Genomic DNA, 17,871 nt, shown 5'->3' with positions numbered 1-17,871 from the left:
AGAATTGACAATGAAAATATGACAACATAAACTAAGTGTTTATTTGTTTATCACAGGCTGTAGTAAACTTATTTCTCTTCTTATCCCAGAAAATGAAAATCGGGCTTAAACCCCTGTAGTCTGAGCTGTAGGCTTTATTTGATTGAGGCAGCGACTCTGAACACCAAACTAAAGTGCTGTCCAGCTGAATATTCTGATTTGCTGGTGGTCAAGGACATTATAGCCTAAGTAATAAAATAAATGAGTAGGCTATTGTGAAAGCAGTATGATATGTTAATCTGGTTGACCTTTTTTCAGAATTAAATACAATGTTTTATTGCCTCTGGCCATGCCTCTTTGCTGCGCAGGGTGTGTCCGTGTGACAAATGTGTGTAACCAGACGCCCTTGTGATCTAACTAGCCCGGATGTATTTTTTTGTAGTCCCTAAACTTCATTCACTGTAGGCTTTGCTAAGCTAAAAAAGCCAATGTCTCCCTTTGCATTGAACTTTGAGTGTCTTACATTCAGAGATGTTGCTTATGTTCACACAGCTACATTACACATCAACTAAAGTTTACAATATCATATGATAGTGGACCACCCCTTTAAAGAATATCTGCTTGTGTGTTACAGGTGCTGTGAGAAAGAACCATGTCTCCCATGCCGCCACTGATGATTCATCTATTCATTCATTTTCTTTTCGGCTTAGTCTCTTTATTAATCTGGGGTCGCCACAGCGGAATGAACCACCAACTTATCCAGCATATAAGTTGCCTAAACTGAACATAAATGGTAAACATACCCCTAATTCTGATTGGCTGATTGGAATTTTGTTAAAGGATCAACATAGATGTTAATACAGAAACATATGGGTGAAATTAGGTTGGCGACGAAGTTCATGCACAATTTTTAAGAAGAATCCAAGGAAACACAAAAGAGTGGGAGTTATAGAGTATGACAGTAGGCTGATGTTCTAATCCAGGTAGGTCTAGTCCTAAGTCCCAAGGTATTCTATCTGGTTCTGATTGTCTTTTTCTCTGACCCCCATTTACTACAGCTGGCTCAAAGGGTCCTGCGTTCTGACCCCCAGATTGTGTTCTAATCTAAGTGGTTTTATCTGTCATTAGAATGAAAATTCAAATAGTTTGAAGTAGATTGTTGTGTTTGCTTTTGTTCAGAGTTACTTTCAAGTGTTTAGAAAAACAAATGTGCTTAATTGACCAATCCCCAATCCATAACTGACTTGTCAGACATTAATTCTGAAATGTGTGGTTGTCAATCTAGCTGTCAGGATTCAGACTCTTACAACATGCATTGTTATAGTAGTTTTAATGTTAAAAAAAAAAAAAAAATTAAGTGGATCAGGTTACCCCCGAAACTTTTTTTTTTAAAACAATCATATTTTCACTTTTTTTTTAATCCTAAATAGAGTCTCATAAATTTAATTGCTAGAAATCATTCTGAATTAATGAGAAATGTGTACATTTTACCAATATATCATTTTAGCTCACTTACAGGGGAGCAAATGTAAAAAGTGTCTCACTTTACCCCACTCTCCCCTATCTTAAAATTAATGAATTTTAGGATACAGTTAATTCCTTTTTCATACCTGACATGTGGTCTAGAATGCATCTGTGGCTTCTACAACCTCAGACCTGAGTGTTTTTACACCTACAGTAAAAAAAAATCATGTTTTAAGGAATTACTCAGTCTATGTGTACATGTAGTATCACATTGTGTTCTATAGCAATAAAAATAAGTATAACACAAATTTAACAAATTTGAAAATGCAAACAAGATCAGCAATTATTAACTTTTATTGCTATTAGGCTGCTAACCCACCAGCAAAGGAACTTAACAGTTGCAGGCCTTGTATTAACAATGCAGTTAGTTCACTAAGTGTGTTATTAGCAGTTGAGTTTTTGTTATGTGAAGACCATTGATTTTTGCTTTTAAGTAATTTTCATTTTCTCAGAAAATATGATGGAGATCTTCCCTGTCCTGATATCCAACATTGTTCCTCTCTGTGACCAAACTTTTACAGGTCATACAAAGCCTGTTTTGTTTGCCTGAGGGTTGATTGCTGTGATCATCTGAGGTTTGAGGGTTTTTAAGACTCTTTAATGCTTCTACACCATGCATCTTTGCTGCGTTATTTTGGTGCTGCATCACCTTATGTACTGAAGCAGGCAAACTCTTTTGAGCTACGGCCTCTGAACAAATCATTTCAGATTATTACAAGTAACTTTATCTGAGAAGTGAACATGCTTTTAAATCCCACTATGTTAAACATTTGGGAGATACAAACTTCTGTGCTTTAGCATAGCTTTTAAATCTGCAAAGTGTCATTTTGACTTCTGCAAACTGTTCAGCTTGTAAATTATCAAGCTGTAACTGGACATCGAGAATTTTTGCCTGACTTTTCTGCCTCTGATTTGTGAACATCAAATTCTTCACATCTAACCTTTGTAATTGAATATATTCTGACGTCATGCTACACAGTCCTGAGTAACACATGTCATTAGCGCTTCTAATATATCACCATGTTTTGATTTCTTTCCATTTTTGCCAATTACATCCCACTATACAAACAATGTAGACTCTGAGTCTGTTAACTCAAGTCCTTTTTTGCTGAGTTACACAGTGTAGGTTTGACTTTTTTGGGTCCATCAAGCAAACAATACATCACTTTAGAAATTAACCCTTCCATCCTTGAGGAGGTAATCTGAAATTTACCAAATTGAACTATTAAAAACGAATTACAGTGTTGTAATTTATGTTTCATGCAATTTAAGCAAACGGAAGAACAATAAAGCAGACCTACCCACTCTTGTGGTTAGAAAGCCAGTTTTAATCCATTCACTAGGTCAGCTGTGAAAAATCAACTAAGACCGGTTTAAAGTAAAAAAAAAAAACTCACTGCAAAGGATCCTGGGTTCGGCACCATATGTAAGAATAGATTTTACCCATAGCGGTTTGAACTGTAGTTTTGCCGAATGACAAAAAATTTATCAGTATGATGGTATAAAACTGTACATTTCTAATCAAACCATCCTTCTACAATCTTATACCAAAAACGAAAATAAGAGCAGTATTAATAGCTAAAATTGTGGGAGAGCATTGATATTATGTGATAGTATTGTATTGCAATATGGAGCAATTAAGTGCTGATGTTAATCAAAAGTAATTCACAAATACTTCATAATGAAATGATTTAATAACATAAATTCTATATGGTTACAACTGAATTAGTTACAAATAACTAAAAATTATAAAATATGAATGATAAAACATAAAATAATAATTGTACCCAGCTTAAATGTAAAAATAAAGTTACCAGAGGTAGAAGGAGAGACAGGTGGAGAGAGAGAGAGACAAAGACAGTAAAGGGCGTCACACACCGGATGCGTCGCTCAGCGCCGCAACAGCACGCACATGACAGTTAAAAGTATCGCACACCAGACGCGCACATTCGCATGCTATTTTAAACTAAACTAATCAGGTGGCGCGGCAGAAAAATGAACAGTGTCCTGAGTCGTGGCTGGGCGCCGCCGACTTACGGCGCCGATGTGTGTACCCTGATAGAAACCTATGTTAGAATTCTGCTTAAGTGGGCCTCAAAGAAAGCCTGGGAGCAGTAGAGCCAGAGAGAACATAACTCCAGAGGAGGAGAGACGCAGAGCAGGAAAGCGCAGAGAAGGAAAAAAAGACAGAACAAAGTTTACCATGTCTTTTGTATCTTTCTTGACCATGTGACCAAAGCCCAAATACTGAGACATATAAACTGACCAATCAGCATATGACCACATCGTAAACCCCCTAAGTCACATACCATGCCCTGATCTTATCAGTATCTGCCTTTGGAGTCAGTATGGACCTTCTTTGGTGAAAAAGACATGTTTTGCCATATAAACAAATGCATATGATAATTTTCATTCCTACAATTGGATGCCCTTTAAGCTGCAACCCAGTACTGGGAAACACCCATACACTTTAGCATTCACACATTCATACACTACGGCCAATTTAGTTTACCTAGTTCACCTACTGTATACCGCATGTCTTTGGACTGTAGGGAAAACTGGAGCACCCGGAGGAAACCCCCTCAAACACGAGAACATGCAAACTCCACACAGAAATGCCAACTCGAACCAGTGTCTTTCTTGCTGTGAGATGACAGTGCTAACCACTGAGTCACCTTGACACCAAAAATATATATTTATGGTTATCTTTCTGGTTATTGAAAATTTTAAATTTTGAAGTCACTGAAAAAAATGCACTTGCAAAATGCTAAAATCAATCAGACCAGTGAGTGGCAAACACTCTTTCACACCACTGTATATAAACTTAGTCCAGATCACAGTATATGAGTTGAGCGGAGCAAGGTAGTAGTGTAATAATTTTAGTCAGAGTTCGGAGTGTATTTTTTAAAAGTCGGAGCATTATGTTTTTCTCTTACTTTTGAGCATGTTCCTTCACCAACCAATGTAATTTTGACAGAATGATAGAATGATTTGATGTATTAAACTAACAAACCAGCCATTGTCCTCTCTGAGAATTACAGTTATAATAGTCCTTATTAATGATCTGTTTATAAATTACATAATCAATGAGTCAATTAATGATTGTATTGTAGTCAAATACTGATCAAATACTTGATAAAAGATTCTAAAAGCAAATTCAATTTGTGATTCAGATTTTTTTGAATCTGCTTTGAATGCAGAGTGGACTTTTTTGCCACTCCACTCCACTCCACTCTCATACTCTGGTCCAGATTAAGTGTGTGATTGACAGATTAACACTGTGGTGAGCCCTGATAAGAAAGAAAGTAAGCTAAGAAAAGTGAGTAATATATTTAAACTTTATAATATTTTGCTGATGTGTATACATCAAAAATATAATAATAAACCTAAAACAGTCATTAAACTAACTAAAATCATATTTCCCAAAATAGTGGTTAAATGTCCTGGAAGATAATCTATCAAGAAAAAAGGAGCCTAAAAGCTGTAAAAGTATAATACTACGATGAAGCACATTTAATAGTCTTTGCACAATAATGTTGACTCTAAACTTTGAAAAAAAAGTATATCACACTTTCAACATGGCACACTGTTAAAGTTTTTGGATAAAAGTTGTTGATAAAATCAATAATGTTCTATAAAGAAAAAACAGGAGTAGTGTCTGTGTCAGACATAACAGAGGGTTTCTTGGTAGCGTGTTGCAGTTTACCGTTTTCAACTGATCCTAGGCCACAGGACAAGCACTGAAGTAGGCTCAGGAGATCTTTCTGAAAACGAACCCCAATAAAAACATACAGAATGGGATTCAAGCAACAGTGTGTGTAAGCAAGACTCTTTACAATTTGCCCAACCATATCTAATCTTTGCATGACTTCACAGTCTGTAATTGTGGCATTGTTGGCTTGGCCTGCTTCTATAATAAGGTATCCATTAAGCGGCAACTGTGAGAAAATAAAAACAGCCACAACTGCAATAATTACCCTTAAAGCCTTGTGTTTTTCAAAGCTCCGAGCCTGCATCAGTTTACGAATAATGACAGAGTAACACAAGACAATGACCATAAATGGAACTAGGAAACCGACACAGATCTGCAAGGCCAACACCAAGACTTTTGTACGGTTATTATCCATTATTGAGTATACCATGACACAGGAGTTGTGCTGTGGCTCAATGTTTTTAACTTTGGCAAAAATAAATTCTGGTAAAGCTAAAATGCAAGAGGCAAGCCACACAAAAGCACATGTAATCTTACTATGTAACATGCGTTTGTTTTTGTAGTTGTGTGCTTCAGTTACATGGACAATAGCAATGTAGCGATCAACACTAATGCAAGTGAGCAAGAGCATACTAGCAAAAAGTTTATTTTGTATGCTGCTGAAACTCCTTTGCAAATGACCTGGTGGAACACCCATCCCTGAGCTGCATTTGTTGCCCAGAAGGGCAATGTACCTAGGAAAATAAGATCAGCCACTGCCAGGTTCAGCAGGTAGACATCAGTCATGGTCTTGAGACGGTTCCGCACAGTTGTGAAGATGCAGATAACCAGTAGGTTGCCCAAAGCCCCCACAACAAAGATGATCCAGTAGAGAGGGGGCTCAAAGTTCTTACTGAACTGTCGCACCAGTTCTTTGCTACATAATCCATCCAGGTCTGGTTCGTAGTCATCAGTATCAGTAATCTAAAATGTAAAAAAAAGACATATTCAGGCATTACAAATTCTGTGCAATTAAAATGTTTTAATATATAATGGAACATACTTGATGTACATACTGGCTATTGATGTTGTTTTTTAAATTCTTTGTCTTTAGGCCTTTATTTACAAAACATTTGCAAGATAAAATAATGTAAAGCTGTTATTAACTCATAATTTTGCCCTCGCCTATATTCACAGTTACAATAGGTCATGCTGATAATCATTAGTAAGGATGTTGTGTCTAGAGGTAAAATACATAATTGAATCTGAACATTGGCAAATATTTCAAATAAATAATTTGGTAACACTTTAGAATACATGCCACAGATTACATAGTAAGTAAAATTTACAGTAGAATATTTTGTAATAATAATGTATTTATGTATTACAGTTCTAATTTACTTTATACTGTAAGTATTCTTTAATTATATCTATTATAATAATTATGGACATGCAATATTGGTTGATGTTTTTGAACATGTAACAAGAAACGTCATTGAAAAGAAAGAAAATAACATAACAGCCATTACCTCATCCATGGTAAAACCAACAACTAATAAAATACCATTGTGAACATTATGAACCCCACCACCACCGAACTTGTTGAAAAACACTGAATAGACAGAATAAAAACAAATAATACTTCAAAGAACTGTTCTTCTTCTGAAAGAACTTCTTTCTAATGCACAAATGTACAGAGCCCTAATACTAAAATTAAATAAATAAAACCCTGACTGGGAGATCTGATGTTTCTCAGATATGGGTTGCGGCTGGAAGGGCATCCGCTGCATAAACATGTTCTGGATAAGTTGGCAGTTCATTCCGCTGTGGGTGACCCCGAATTAATACAGGGACTAAGCCGAAAATAAAATGAATGAATGAATGAACTGGGAAATCTGGCAGAACAAAAATTGTATTCTATATAATACTAAAAGATAGTAAGTGATGGAAAGCTATGCTAAGGTCAACTAGCCTATAGCATATATCTTGCTGTCTGCAAAAGACAGTAATTAAACGTACCATGTAACTCCCACAAGTGCATACATTCAGAGGCTACGTAAACAGAGAGCACCTGATTGCAGATGTTGATAATGCAGCGTAATGGAATAATTTCCTGATCAAACTCCGCTTCAACTCCGCTACAAGTTTATAGACTGCCTCTGGAACCCAGATAAGGTACAAAAATCTATATAACAAAAATAGTGATGCAGTGAAGTATGTTTTCGCTCAGCCGAGCCTTCTTTATTGCTGTTGTGTGGAGCAGCCTGTGTCAGCACCTTTTACCTTATATATATATATTAATAAAACTTATGCAATCTGCACTCCAAAATAAATGTACAGACTGTCTGTCACCTGGTGATTCATTTATTCATTTATTGATATGAAATTTCGCGTACAATCACTTTAGTAGCCTACTTGTGTATGATAATAGACATGTACAAAATCAAATCAAATCACTTTTATTGTCACATCATCAGCAGCATGTGTGCTATGATGGGTGAAAAGCTTAGGTGCTGGCTCCAGACAGTATAAAATACAGACAGTGCAAAATGCAGACGGTGCAGGTACAACGACAGTGCAAAATACAGACAGTACAAAATACAAAAGCATACTCCCAAAAAAAAAAAACAGGACTATGTAAAATTGACAGCGATATGTACAATGAATAGGTGTACACATAGCTGTAGGCAGTATTGTTTCAAGTATGTATTGATTAGTGCACAGTGCGGTGCAGTGCATGCTACATATTGATGGTGTGCAGTGGGGGGTATGGAAGAGTCTATGTGGGGTGTCTTAAGTGTTCATCAGCCTGATAGTCTGAGGGAAGAAACTTTCCTTCAGTCGGCTAGTGCGTGATCGGATGCTGCGGGACCATCTGCCTGAGGGTAGCAGAGAGAAAAGTCTATGGCTTGGGTGGCTGGAGTTGCTGATAATTCTCTTGGCTTTCCATCAGGCACCCCTGGTGTAGATGTCCTGGAGGGAGGAAAGCTCACCTCTTACTACACATCCAGCAGTTCGCACAATCCTGTGTAGGCCTTTGCGATTGCTGCTGGTGCTATTTCCATACCAGGTGGTAATACAGCCAGACAGGATGCTTTCCACAGTGCAGGTGTAGAACGAGTGGAGGATGTGGGGGCTCATTCCAAACCTCCTGAGACGCCTGAGGAAGAAGAGGCGTTGTTGTGCCTTCCTCAGCACTGCGTCTGAGTGAGCAGTCCATGTCAAATCCTCAGCGATGTGGACTCTAAGAAACTATAATGTGCTGACTCTCTCAACTGGTGTCCCGTTGATGGTGATGGGGTGTGTTCTCTCTTCTCTCTCCTGAAAATCACTACCAGCTCCTTGGTTTTGCTGATGTTGAGTGAGAGGTGGTTTTCCTGACACCACTGCATCAGAGTGTGCACCTCCTCTCTGTATGCCGTCTCATCATTATTGTTGATTAGGCCAACCACTGTTGTGTCATCAGCAAATTTAACGATGACGTTAGAGCTGTGTTTGGCTGTACAGTCACGTGTGTACAGGAAGTACAAGAGTCGGCTGAGAACACAGCCCTGTGGAGCACCAGTGTTGAGGATCAATGTGGATGAGGTAATGTTGTTCATTCTGACCACCTGGCATCTGCTTGACAGGAAGTCCAGGATCCAGTTGCACAGAGAGCTGTGTAGACCCAGAGCCTGGAGCTTCACCACCAGCTTGGCAGGCACTATGGTGTTGAATGCTGAGCTTTAGTCCACAAACAGCATTCTCACATATGTGTTTTTGTTTTCCAGGTGAGACAGAGCAGTGTGCAAGGTAAAAGCAATTGCATCATCAGTGGAGCGGTTATTCCTGTATGCAAATTGCAGAGGGTCAGTGTGAGCGGGCAGTACAGAGCAGATGTGGTTTTTAATCAGCTTCTCAAAGCACTTCCTGAAGATAGGTGTCAGTGCAACTGGACACCAGTCATTCAAGCAGGTGGTTTTAGCTGATTTCGGTATGGGCACAATAGTAGCTGTCTTAAAGCATATGGGAACCACAGACCGAGAGAGCGAGAGGTTAAAGATGTCCATGAAAACCCCCACTAGCTGGTGTGAGCATGCTTTAAGTACACGTCCAGGGATGCCATCTGGACCCGTAGCTTTCCGGATGTTCACGCGACGGAGAGATCTCGTTACGTCCGCTATAGAAACAGAGTGTGCAGGCGGTTTTGGTTTCACTATTGCGCAGTTTGTGTGCGCTCTCCTGGACTTCAAAGCGGGCATAGAACAAGTTGAGCTAGTCCGGGAGAGACGCAGCAATGTTTACAGTGGCGGATTTGTTACTTTTAAAGTCTGTAATGTAATTAAGTCCCTGCCACATGCTCCTTGCATTATTGGTGTTAAATTGACCCTCTACCTTGTCTCTGTATTGATGTTTTGCTGCTTTGATAGTTTTTCTGAGGTTGTAATTTGCATGTTTTTGTTCCTCAGCATTTCTGGATTTTTAGGCGGAAGCTCGCACAAATAGGGCTGTTCGAACTTCGCCATTGATCCATGGTTTTTGGTTGGGGTAGATACGGACAGTTTTTGTTGAGACCACTGTAGTGCCTGGACCATCTAATATGTCCGGTACTCTAAGAATTAGCTCATAAATTCGAATTAATTCATAAATTCAATTTAACCTTCACGTGTGAGTGCATGGTAAGTGTTTTTTTATCATGTTCTCGTGTCTTGCTGTTCTTTCATGTGAACACGCGGTTAATGGGTTCTCTCATTGGCTGCATGATCTACACCTGTTTTCTCGTGAGCACATGGCTTGTGTTGTCTTTGTGTCATGTGCTCTCTTGTCTATTGTTATAAGTTAATTATGTTCACCTGTTTGTTTGTCAATTTGCTCCTGTTTATAGCTTCCTCTTGTTGGCTGTCCTGTGCCAGTTTGTCGTCAATGCTTCCTCTGTGTTCCTGTTCCAGTCGTGTCGTGTTGTGTCCTGTCTTGCCAGCCCAGTCGAGTTTTGCTTTTTGGCAGAGAAGGATTGTGATTTCTACCTTCCAATGCGTCTCAGCATGGATCAACGTTTATCGTTTCTCGTCATCCTGTTTCTCATTACTTTACTAATATGATTATTTGAATAATGAATAAAGTTAACACATAGCTTATTGTATGAATGTTCAGTGCATTTGCTTGTCTCTTTGTAACTATTTTCAGGAGCCACCAAACTAGGTCAGAGGTCACAGAGACCTCGAGTGGAACTGAAGGGCTGATAACTGGAAACAACTGTTTTCTATTGTTATTTCTATGCGTTAAAGAGGTGGTCCAGAATGTATTTTTAAGGCTTGGTTGTGTAAATAAGATGCAAAGCAATATGTGCTCATGTTTCACTAGTAGGAAATCTTTGATTATATAATAAACTTTGATTTATATACAGCTTCTCAGCTAACATGAAAACGACTGATATATTTCCTAGTTCCTCTAAAAGGCCTGCCCTCAAGTGACTCTGATTGGTCATGTGTCATAATGTACTGTGATTTGCTGTGTGTGTGTGTGTATGTGTGCCATTGTGTGTGTGCGTGTGAATACTATGAACTATCTGTAGACCCATGTAACAGGAGAAGCGCATGTGTGCGGGACCAATGTTTATTTTTATTTTTCTCTGATGCTCGGATTAAGTTATTTTCTGTTTACAGTGACACTGACAGGAGAATAAAGCACAAGATGTGGGATGCGACCTGTGTGAGCCTTGATTTATTTTTCTGCTGCTACACGACCTCTCCTGTATTTTTTTAACTCAACGCCTTACATGATGTCTTTCACATATATTCGTAATATGCCTGTGTAAGTAACATGAATCGTTCACATATCTTTTGCGAGTTTATTATTTGAGATATAAAACGCATGGGAAAGCTGACTATAGAGAAACACTGCAGTTGCACACACATAGAGAGACACGCACGCGCTGGTGAAGTGTGTGTGTGTGTATTTACACAGTTTCACTGATAAATATGAATTTGTAGCTAAATCGTTAGCAGTGGTGAACAGCATTCAGTTGTTTACATCTTTGCTACAACATACAATTAACGCTAGACACTGTACATGTCATGATCAATTTTAACAAATAAAAACACTTACAGGTCATAGCTCAGAGTTCACAGCGTCTGCTTGTAGCTGCTCCATCTTTGAGGAGATTTTAACCGAATCCAGCACTGAACTAGGAGAGATTCTGGAAGCTGTTTTGTCAATCATGCGTTCTATGTATTTTATAATTCTCTGGCACATAATTAATATTGAACTGTAAGAACTTTTGTATTTGTGTCGTGTCCTTTGGAAGCCCAAATACAGAAAAAGAAAAGCTCTGTGGAAATAGCAGGATGGCATTTCTCCCTCTGCTGTAACGTTATAGCATCTCTGGCCCTTTATACAGTCATTGCTCTGGCCACGGCCCTTAGCTACGCTGTGTGTGTGCCGGTAAAAGTATGTTTGTGATCTCACAAGGCCCAGAAGTATTTTTGTAGTCCCCAAAATTCGTTTATTGTAGGCTTTGCTAAGCTAACTCTGTAAAAACCAAGGTCTCTCTTTGCTTTGAACTTTGAGCATTTTACATTCAGAGATGCTGTTTATGTTCACGCAGCTACAGTACATTACACATCAACCAAAGTTTAAAATATGATATCGTAGTGGACCACCCCTTTAACCCTTTCTAAAATGTCTAAAGTGATTTGCTATTTTATGGTTAATTCTTTTAAAATGATTCTAATTTTTATTCAAGATAGACTTTGTGTAGTAAGGATATAACCTGCCTGTAGATTATACCGGTTTTACCAGTTTTGATAAAGACGGCTGAGAGTACACTCAGCCTTGGGTAAGAAACAGATTGTACTTTAAGTGTGTGTGTTCTATTGATTGTGGATCCGTTTCACTAGTCTGGGGTCAGCTCTAAACAGTCTAGTGGCTGTCTGACGTTTATATGCTTTAGATATTGTTCTGAATTGTACACACGCACCCACATGGAAATTTTCCTAGACCATCTGTGTGTTAACCAATCAGGTTAAAACACCTATATGTATGACGCAGTTAATGACATTATGTAAGAGTATAATTGATGTTGATTTATGATTGTAAGCAGAGCAGGCTAGGAACTCATTGCGAGTGTTAAAGCTGGCTTCTGCTGATGAAAATGCAAACTATGTTTAGTAAACTTTATTTGTTTATTTGAATCTCTGACTCCGGCTCTTCTTCAACTGACAGACTGGTCATTCTTTGCGTTAAAACTGTAAATAATCCCTACAGCAGCCCAGCTCTTAGCACTGCCTGCACCATCCAGACTCCCAGTCTCCCCTCAGGCCTCCAGTCCAGCCATCTCACATTCAAGCCATCAGCCCAGCTGGCTTCCCTCAGGCCTCACACCCAGCCGGCTTCCCTCAGCCCTCCTGCTTTGCTGGCTCCACTCAGGGCACCCCTGACTGATCCTCCCTGGGTCATCCCTCCTGCTTCTGCCTGATGTGTTTCTCTGCCACCCTAGACAGTCTCTCTGGCTCTACCCTGGCCCCCTGCTGGGGTTCCTGACCCACTGAATCTGCCCTGGACTGTCCCTCCTGTCCCGCCCCACAAACAAGGGAGGGATGGGAGAGCAGACCAGTCCCTCCAGTCTTGCCCTGGACTGTCCCTCCTGCTCCTTCCTGGTTTTCAGCCTGGACTCCCGTTCCAGCTGCCCTGGCCTTCCTGTTAGCCAGAGTCTCTGAACCTCCTGACCCTCCCTGGCTTTGCCCTCCCATCCCTCCCTTGTTTGTCTTGCTGGGTTTGGTTTGGCTCCCTTCCCTCCCTCCCTGATGTCTTTTATGTTAATTTCCCTGTCTTGTGTTGTCTGTTGATTGTTTTCTGTTTTGTTTTTGTCATCTGGTGTTTCTTGTGTCTTGTTGGGTGCTCCCTTTTGATGGGGCTAGTGTCAGGATTCTGCCACTTCGGCCTTGTTATTTCTTGTTTTAGTGACAGAGCCCTGACTCTAGTCCTGTCTTGTCTAGTATGTTGTGCTTGGCTCGAGTTTTTTTTGGGTCGAGCAGTCATATTTCATATGAGTCAGTTGCTGGGGGCATTGGAGGAACTCTGTAGGGTTTGCCATATGGGGAACTCAACTGAGCAGAGTAAGAAAAGTGCGTGTATTTCTGTGTTAGAGAGTAAGGCACAGCAAGCGTGTTTCAACACCGTACCAAATTTCCTCATTCACTGGAGTTATCCGACACACGTGAGGAAAATCAGCTCCACTCAAATATAATAGAATCTTACAATTGTATTAGGTGTCGCCCAGCCCGCAGCTCAATAGGTGTCTGTTAGAGAGGCACCGCATGCTCACGCCCAAGAAGAATCAATACTCTTAGTCGAGTGTGCTCTTACCCTGGCACTGAAAAGCAAGAGAGATGGCATCCACTATCAGGTGGGCCAACCTCAGTATAGATACGGCACTTCCTGTCTACCGATAAGTAGCTGCTTAGAATCGCAAGCTCTAATGTGGGCACATAGTGCATTGTGCAAACAGGACACAGCAAAGAAAGGAGCTGCAATAAACAGACCCACAACACATGGTAGGGCTGTGCAATTAATAAAAAATTCGATTTTGATTTTGGCTTTAAAATTTTTTGAAAAAGCATTAATCAAAATAAACGATTATTGCGTCATATACCGCCCCCTTTCAGTTGTACACTTTTGATGCTCTGCAAAGCTCAATTTCACATGAACATTACTAAAGGCATGTACTGTTATGTAACTGTTGCAGCATGGGAAGCACATCACTCATTGATGTATATTCCAATTATTCATGCTTTTAAAAGCGCCAATGAGACCGCATACTTTTGTGTTTGTGCGCGGTCAGCCTCAGAGAGAGCAGAGCAGAGCACACACATCTAAAGTCATCTTAATGTGTGCGCTTTAATGGTCAAACAGATGTCAAAATGCGGTGTTTAGTTATTATTCATATTAATCCTTTTTGTGTAATAAACAAACGAGTTGAGAATCAAAAGACATGTGAATCCGAAACCATAAATCAGAACGGTACTGCTCTTAAAGTGACAGCGCACAATATTCCTGCTGCTGACTGTTTTTATCATTAATCAAACAACCAAAGGAGAAAATCACTCATTGCTCTTGACTGAAGGACTTTTGTAGCTATAACTAAAGTTTTTTTCTTACAGTGAAGTTGCTTAAAGCACAGTTTGTTTCATATTTTTATTCTATTGTATTTATTTCCCTTTCCTTATTTACAGGGAGGAAAATAACTATATATAGTTGAAATCAGAATTATTAGCCCTCCTGAATTATCAGCGACCCTTTTCCCCCACTTTCTATTTTAAGAGCCCATATTATACATGAAATAGGGTCATATTTAGGTTTTAAGGGTCTCCAACAATAGTCTAATATGCATGCAAGGTCAAAAAACACTTTCATTGTCTTATAATCTGCATTTATTTTTACTTAATTATCCCAGCGACTCCCATATGAATCGTTCGGCGATTAATTTGTACCCAAACCCGTCCTCAGCGCAAAGCTAATCTGCGCTGATTGGACCGATGACAGCCTGCTGCGATTGGTCGAAACTGACAGCCTTCAGCGCGAGACAGAGTGAAATGCCCAGCAGCTAATACAAATATAAAAGTAGTCACAGTGCATACACGCTTTATAGTGTAATGTGTGGATTTTGGCTGCCAGTGGGTGAATGTAAATACAGACGATGGACTTAAAAAAAAACAGACGACAAACTATTTTATTGAGCAAAAACTCCAAGAACTGGTGAGGATGCCGTCACAGTCTACCTGCTTTTTTCACACAGACACACACACACACACATCCACACACACACAAACACCTCCTCCTCCTCCTCCTCCTTAGAAGACACAACACCAATAAAGAGGGAGACGTCCGCGACACCTCCCTCACCTCCCCCGTCCTCACTTTGCTAACGGGTCACTTTCGTTTTCACTTTCGGGTTGAGGGCGGTGTGATTGTCCTTAACCTAGAGCGGCAGTTCAGCTTGCTGAACCGGCCCTGCGCAACACACACACACACACATTACCCTCACCGTTCACCTAGACTAGAGCGCCAGTTCAGCTTGCAGGGTGCAATTTAGACACCTCCCTTGAACCTGAGCTGAAATATTTTGAAACTTGACCGTTGCATGTGTGTAGGAATAGCTGGCGATCCGTAAACAAAGCGGCACGCGTCGCGTTTTCAACGTGGCCTTACACGCGATATGAGAATATAAAGAGTTAACCTGATACAGTACACACGGTTACAAGTAACAAAACACAACTAAATACATAATTTGCAAGCTAGAGTAAACGAGGCAACAATTTTAATCGCACGTACTTACACTTGTGAAATGGGGGTAGAAACTGATTCATGATGCACTGATCCATGTTCTGACAGTCTTTACTGATCCTTCCTTTTACAAACCGATGAAGTCTTCTTTTTAAGCATGTAGTTTCCAGAAGCACTCGAACTGCTAAAGGCTGGGCTATATTGCTGAGGTTTCATCTTTGATTAGACTGTCAATAATATCCATCTGCACAGCGTGACTTCATTCGACCCGTGTCTGTGTGTGTGGGGCTTTTTTTCTGTGTTATTGGGCGGCGCTGCAGGTTTCAAATCTCCCGGGTTTGCGCGCGCAACTACTTGTGTTTCGTAGCCGCGTCATCACGAAACACCTAATGACTCGTTATCAAGACGACTCGTTTGAAGCACTATGAATCGACTCCTTTATAGATGAATCAATAGTTTTAAACACTGTACACTTATATCTCTAAGTGAAGTGAAATATCCAGCTAAGGCTTAAATCTGTGTTACACACTACATGGAAGGGCATTTTCAAAAACCCATAATATGGGCTCTTTAATGGAAAGAAATTTTTTTTCAACCCATTTCTAAATGTAATAGAGTTAATAACTCATTTCTAATAACTGATTTCTTTTATCGTTGCTATGATGACAGCACATATTTTACTAGATATTTTTCAAAATACAAGCATTTAGATTAAAGTGTGATGCAAAGGCTTAATTAGGGTAATTAGGCAAGTTATTGTTTAACAGTAGTTTCTTCTGCAGACAATCAAAAATATATATTGCTTAAAGGGGCTAATAATATTGACCTTAAAATAGGTTTCGAAATATTTAAACCTGCTTTTATTCAAGCCAAAATAAAACAAATAAGCCTTTCTCCAGAAGAAAAAAATATTATAGGAAATACTGTGAAAATTCCTTGCTCTGTTAAACATCATTTGGGAAATATTTATAAAAAATAACTTTGACTTCAACTGTAATCGTGTTGAATAATCGTGATTACAATTATGAACAAAAAAATGTAATTATGATTTTTCCCATAATCGAGCAGCCCTAACACACGGCCCTAACTGGAAGCATCCATCGGAACGATGACATGCCTGGACACTTGTACCAGAGGCACACAGGCCTGTAGAAATGCAGGGTCTGTCTAGAGGCTAAGGGCGTGGCGACACAGCGAAGTGACAGTCACCTAGTGCATGCAATGCGCATCTGGGGACCCAATCGTGAAGCCAATGCTGAAGTGGTCTCATATGCCATATGCCCCAGGAGTCTCTGAAATATCAGTGGGACCACAGTTTTCCCGTCAAACTCTTTCAGTCAGATCAGCACCAGCTCGGCGTGCCTCATCCGAGAGGGTGTCGACCTGATGGTGATAGAGTCCAGCTCCAACCCGAGAAAAGAGATGCTCGGTTGACCTGAAACCCCAACAGGTCAAGGTGCCTGACCACCCAGTCACTGGGCATAACCAATTGATCCCTCGAGTGACCTATAAAAAGCCAGTCATTAAGATAATTGAATATGCAGATGTCCGCGAGCCGAAGGGGTCTGGTAAAAACCTGCTGAGACAGGTAGAGCCATCATATCAGATTACATATCCAAAGAACAAAACAGGCTTTGTATGACCTGTAAAAAGTGGACTTTGGTGCAGTGAAGACCTCCACCATATTTTCTGAGAAAACAGAAATGACTTAAAATCAATGGTCTTCATATAACAAAAACTCATCTGCTAATAAGATTCTTAGTGAACTAACTGCATTGTTAATACAGGGCCTGCAACTGTTAACTTCCTTTGCTGGCGGCTTAGCAGCCTAATAGCAATAAAAGTTCATAATTGCTGATCCTGTTTGCATTTCCAAATTTGTTATATTTATGTTAAACACATTTTCATTGCCATAGAACACAATGGTATTTTGTGATACTACATGTACACATAGACTGAGTAATTTCTTAAAACGTGTTTTTCTTACTGTAGGTGTAAAAACACTCAGGTCTAAGGTTTTAGAAGCCACAGATGCATTCTAGACTGCATGTCATGTATAAAAAGAAATTAACTGTGTGCTAAATTAATTAATTTTAAGGTACTTGTGTTTCCTATGTCAGATGAGTCTCATCTCTTAAAATTGGAAAAGTGTGCTATCCTCAATAGAGCTCCAGTTTAAATTACAAACAGGAGTATAGAACTGCCTAGTGTAATAATGGCTCCAGTGTAGTAATTGCAGTAATTATGAAAATGCTTTTTTACAGGATTCAGCCTTGAACATTGCACTTGATCATGCTCCTTAAAAAAACATTGATTTGGAAGTATTTTGAGCCAGATCACATTCACATCTCATACTCAAATTCCATGCTGGCTTCCTGTTACAACAGGACAACATTTTTCAACACTGTCGTAAAACT

At 39.6% G+C, this 17,871-nt stretch overlaps 1 protein-coding gene across 1 annotated transcript in view; it reads right to left on the bottom strand.

Annotated features, from left to right (window-relative positions):
* Nucleotides 1-5,730: 5,730 nt before the first annotated feature.
* The window catches only part of ccr9b (chemokine (C-C motif) receptor 9b), a 91,584-nt gene continuing 79,443 nt past the window's right edge, over nt 5,731-17,871 (bottom strand). The window contains exon 3 of the mRNA XM_056450637.1: nt 5,731-6,178. Coding sequence (XP_056306612.1) covers nt 5,792-6,178 — 387 coding nt within the window. The 3' untranslated portion in view covers nt 5,731-5,791. The remainder of the gene's footprint in view (nt 6,179-17,871) is intronic.

The sequence above is a fragment of the Danio aesculapii genome, chromosome 24, assembly GCF_903798145.1.
Source record: "Danio aesculapii chromosome 24, fDanAes4.1, whole genome shotgun sequence".
NCBI classification, from domain to species: Eukaryota; Metazoa; Chordata; class Actinopteri; order Cypriniformes; family Danionidae; genus Danio; species Danio aesculapii.
Note: the sequence above shows the minus strand (reverse complement) of the source record. Positions and strands in the feature narration are given on the sequence as shown.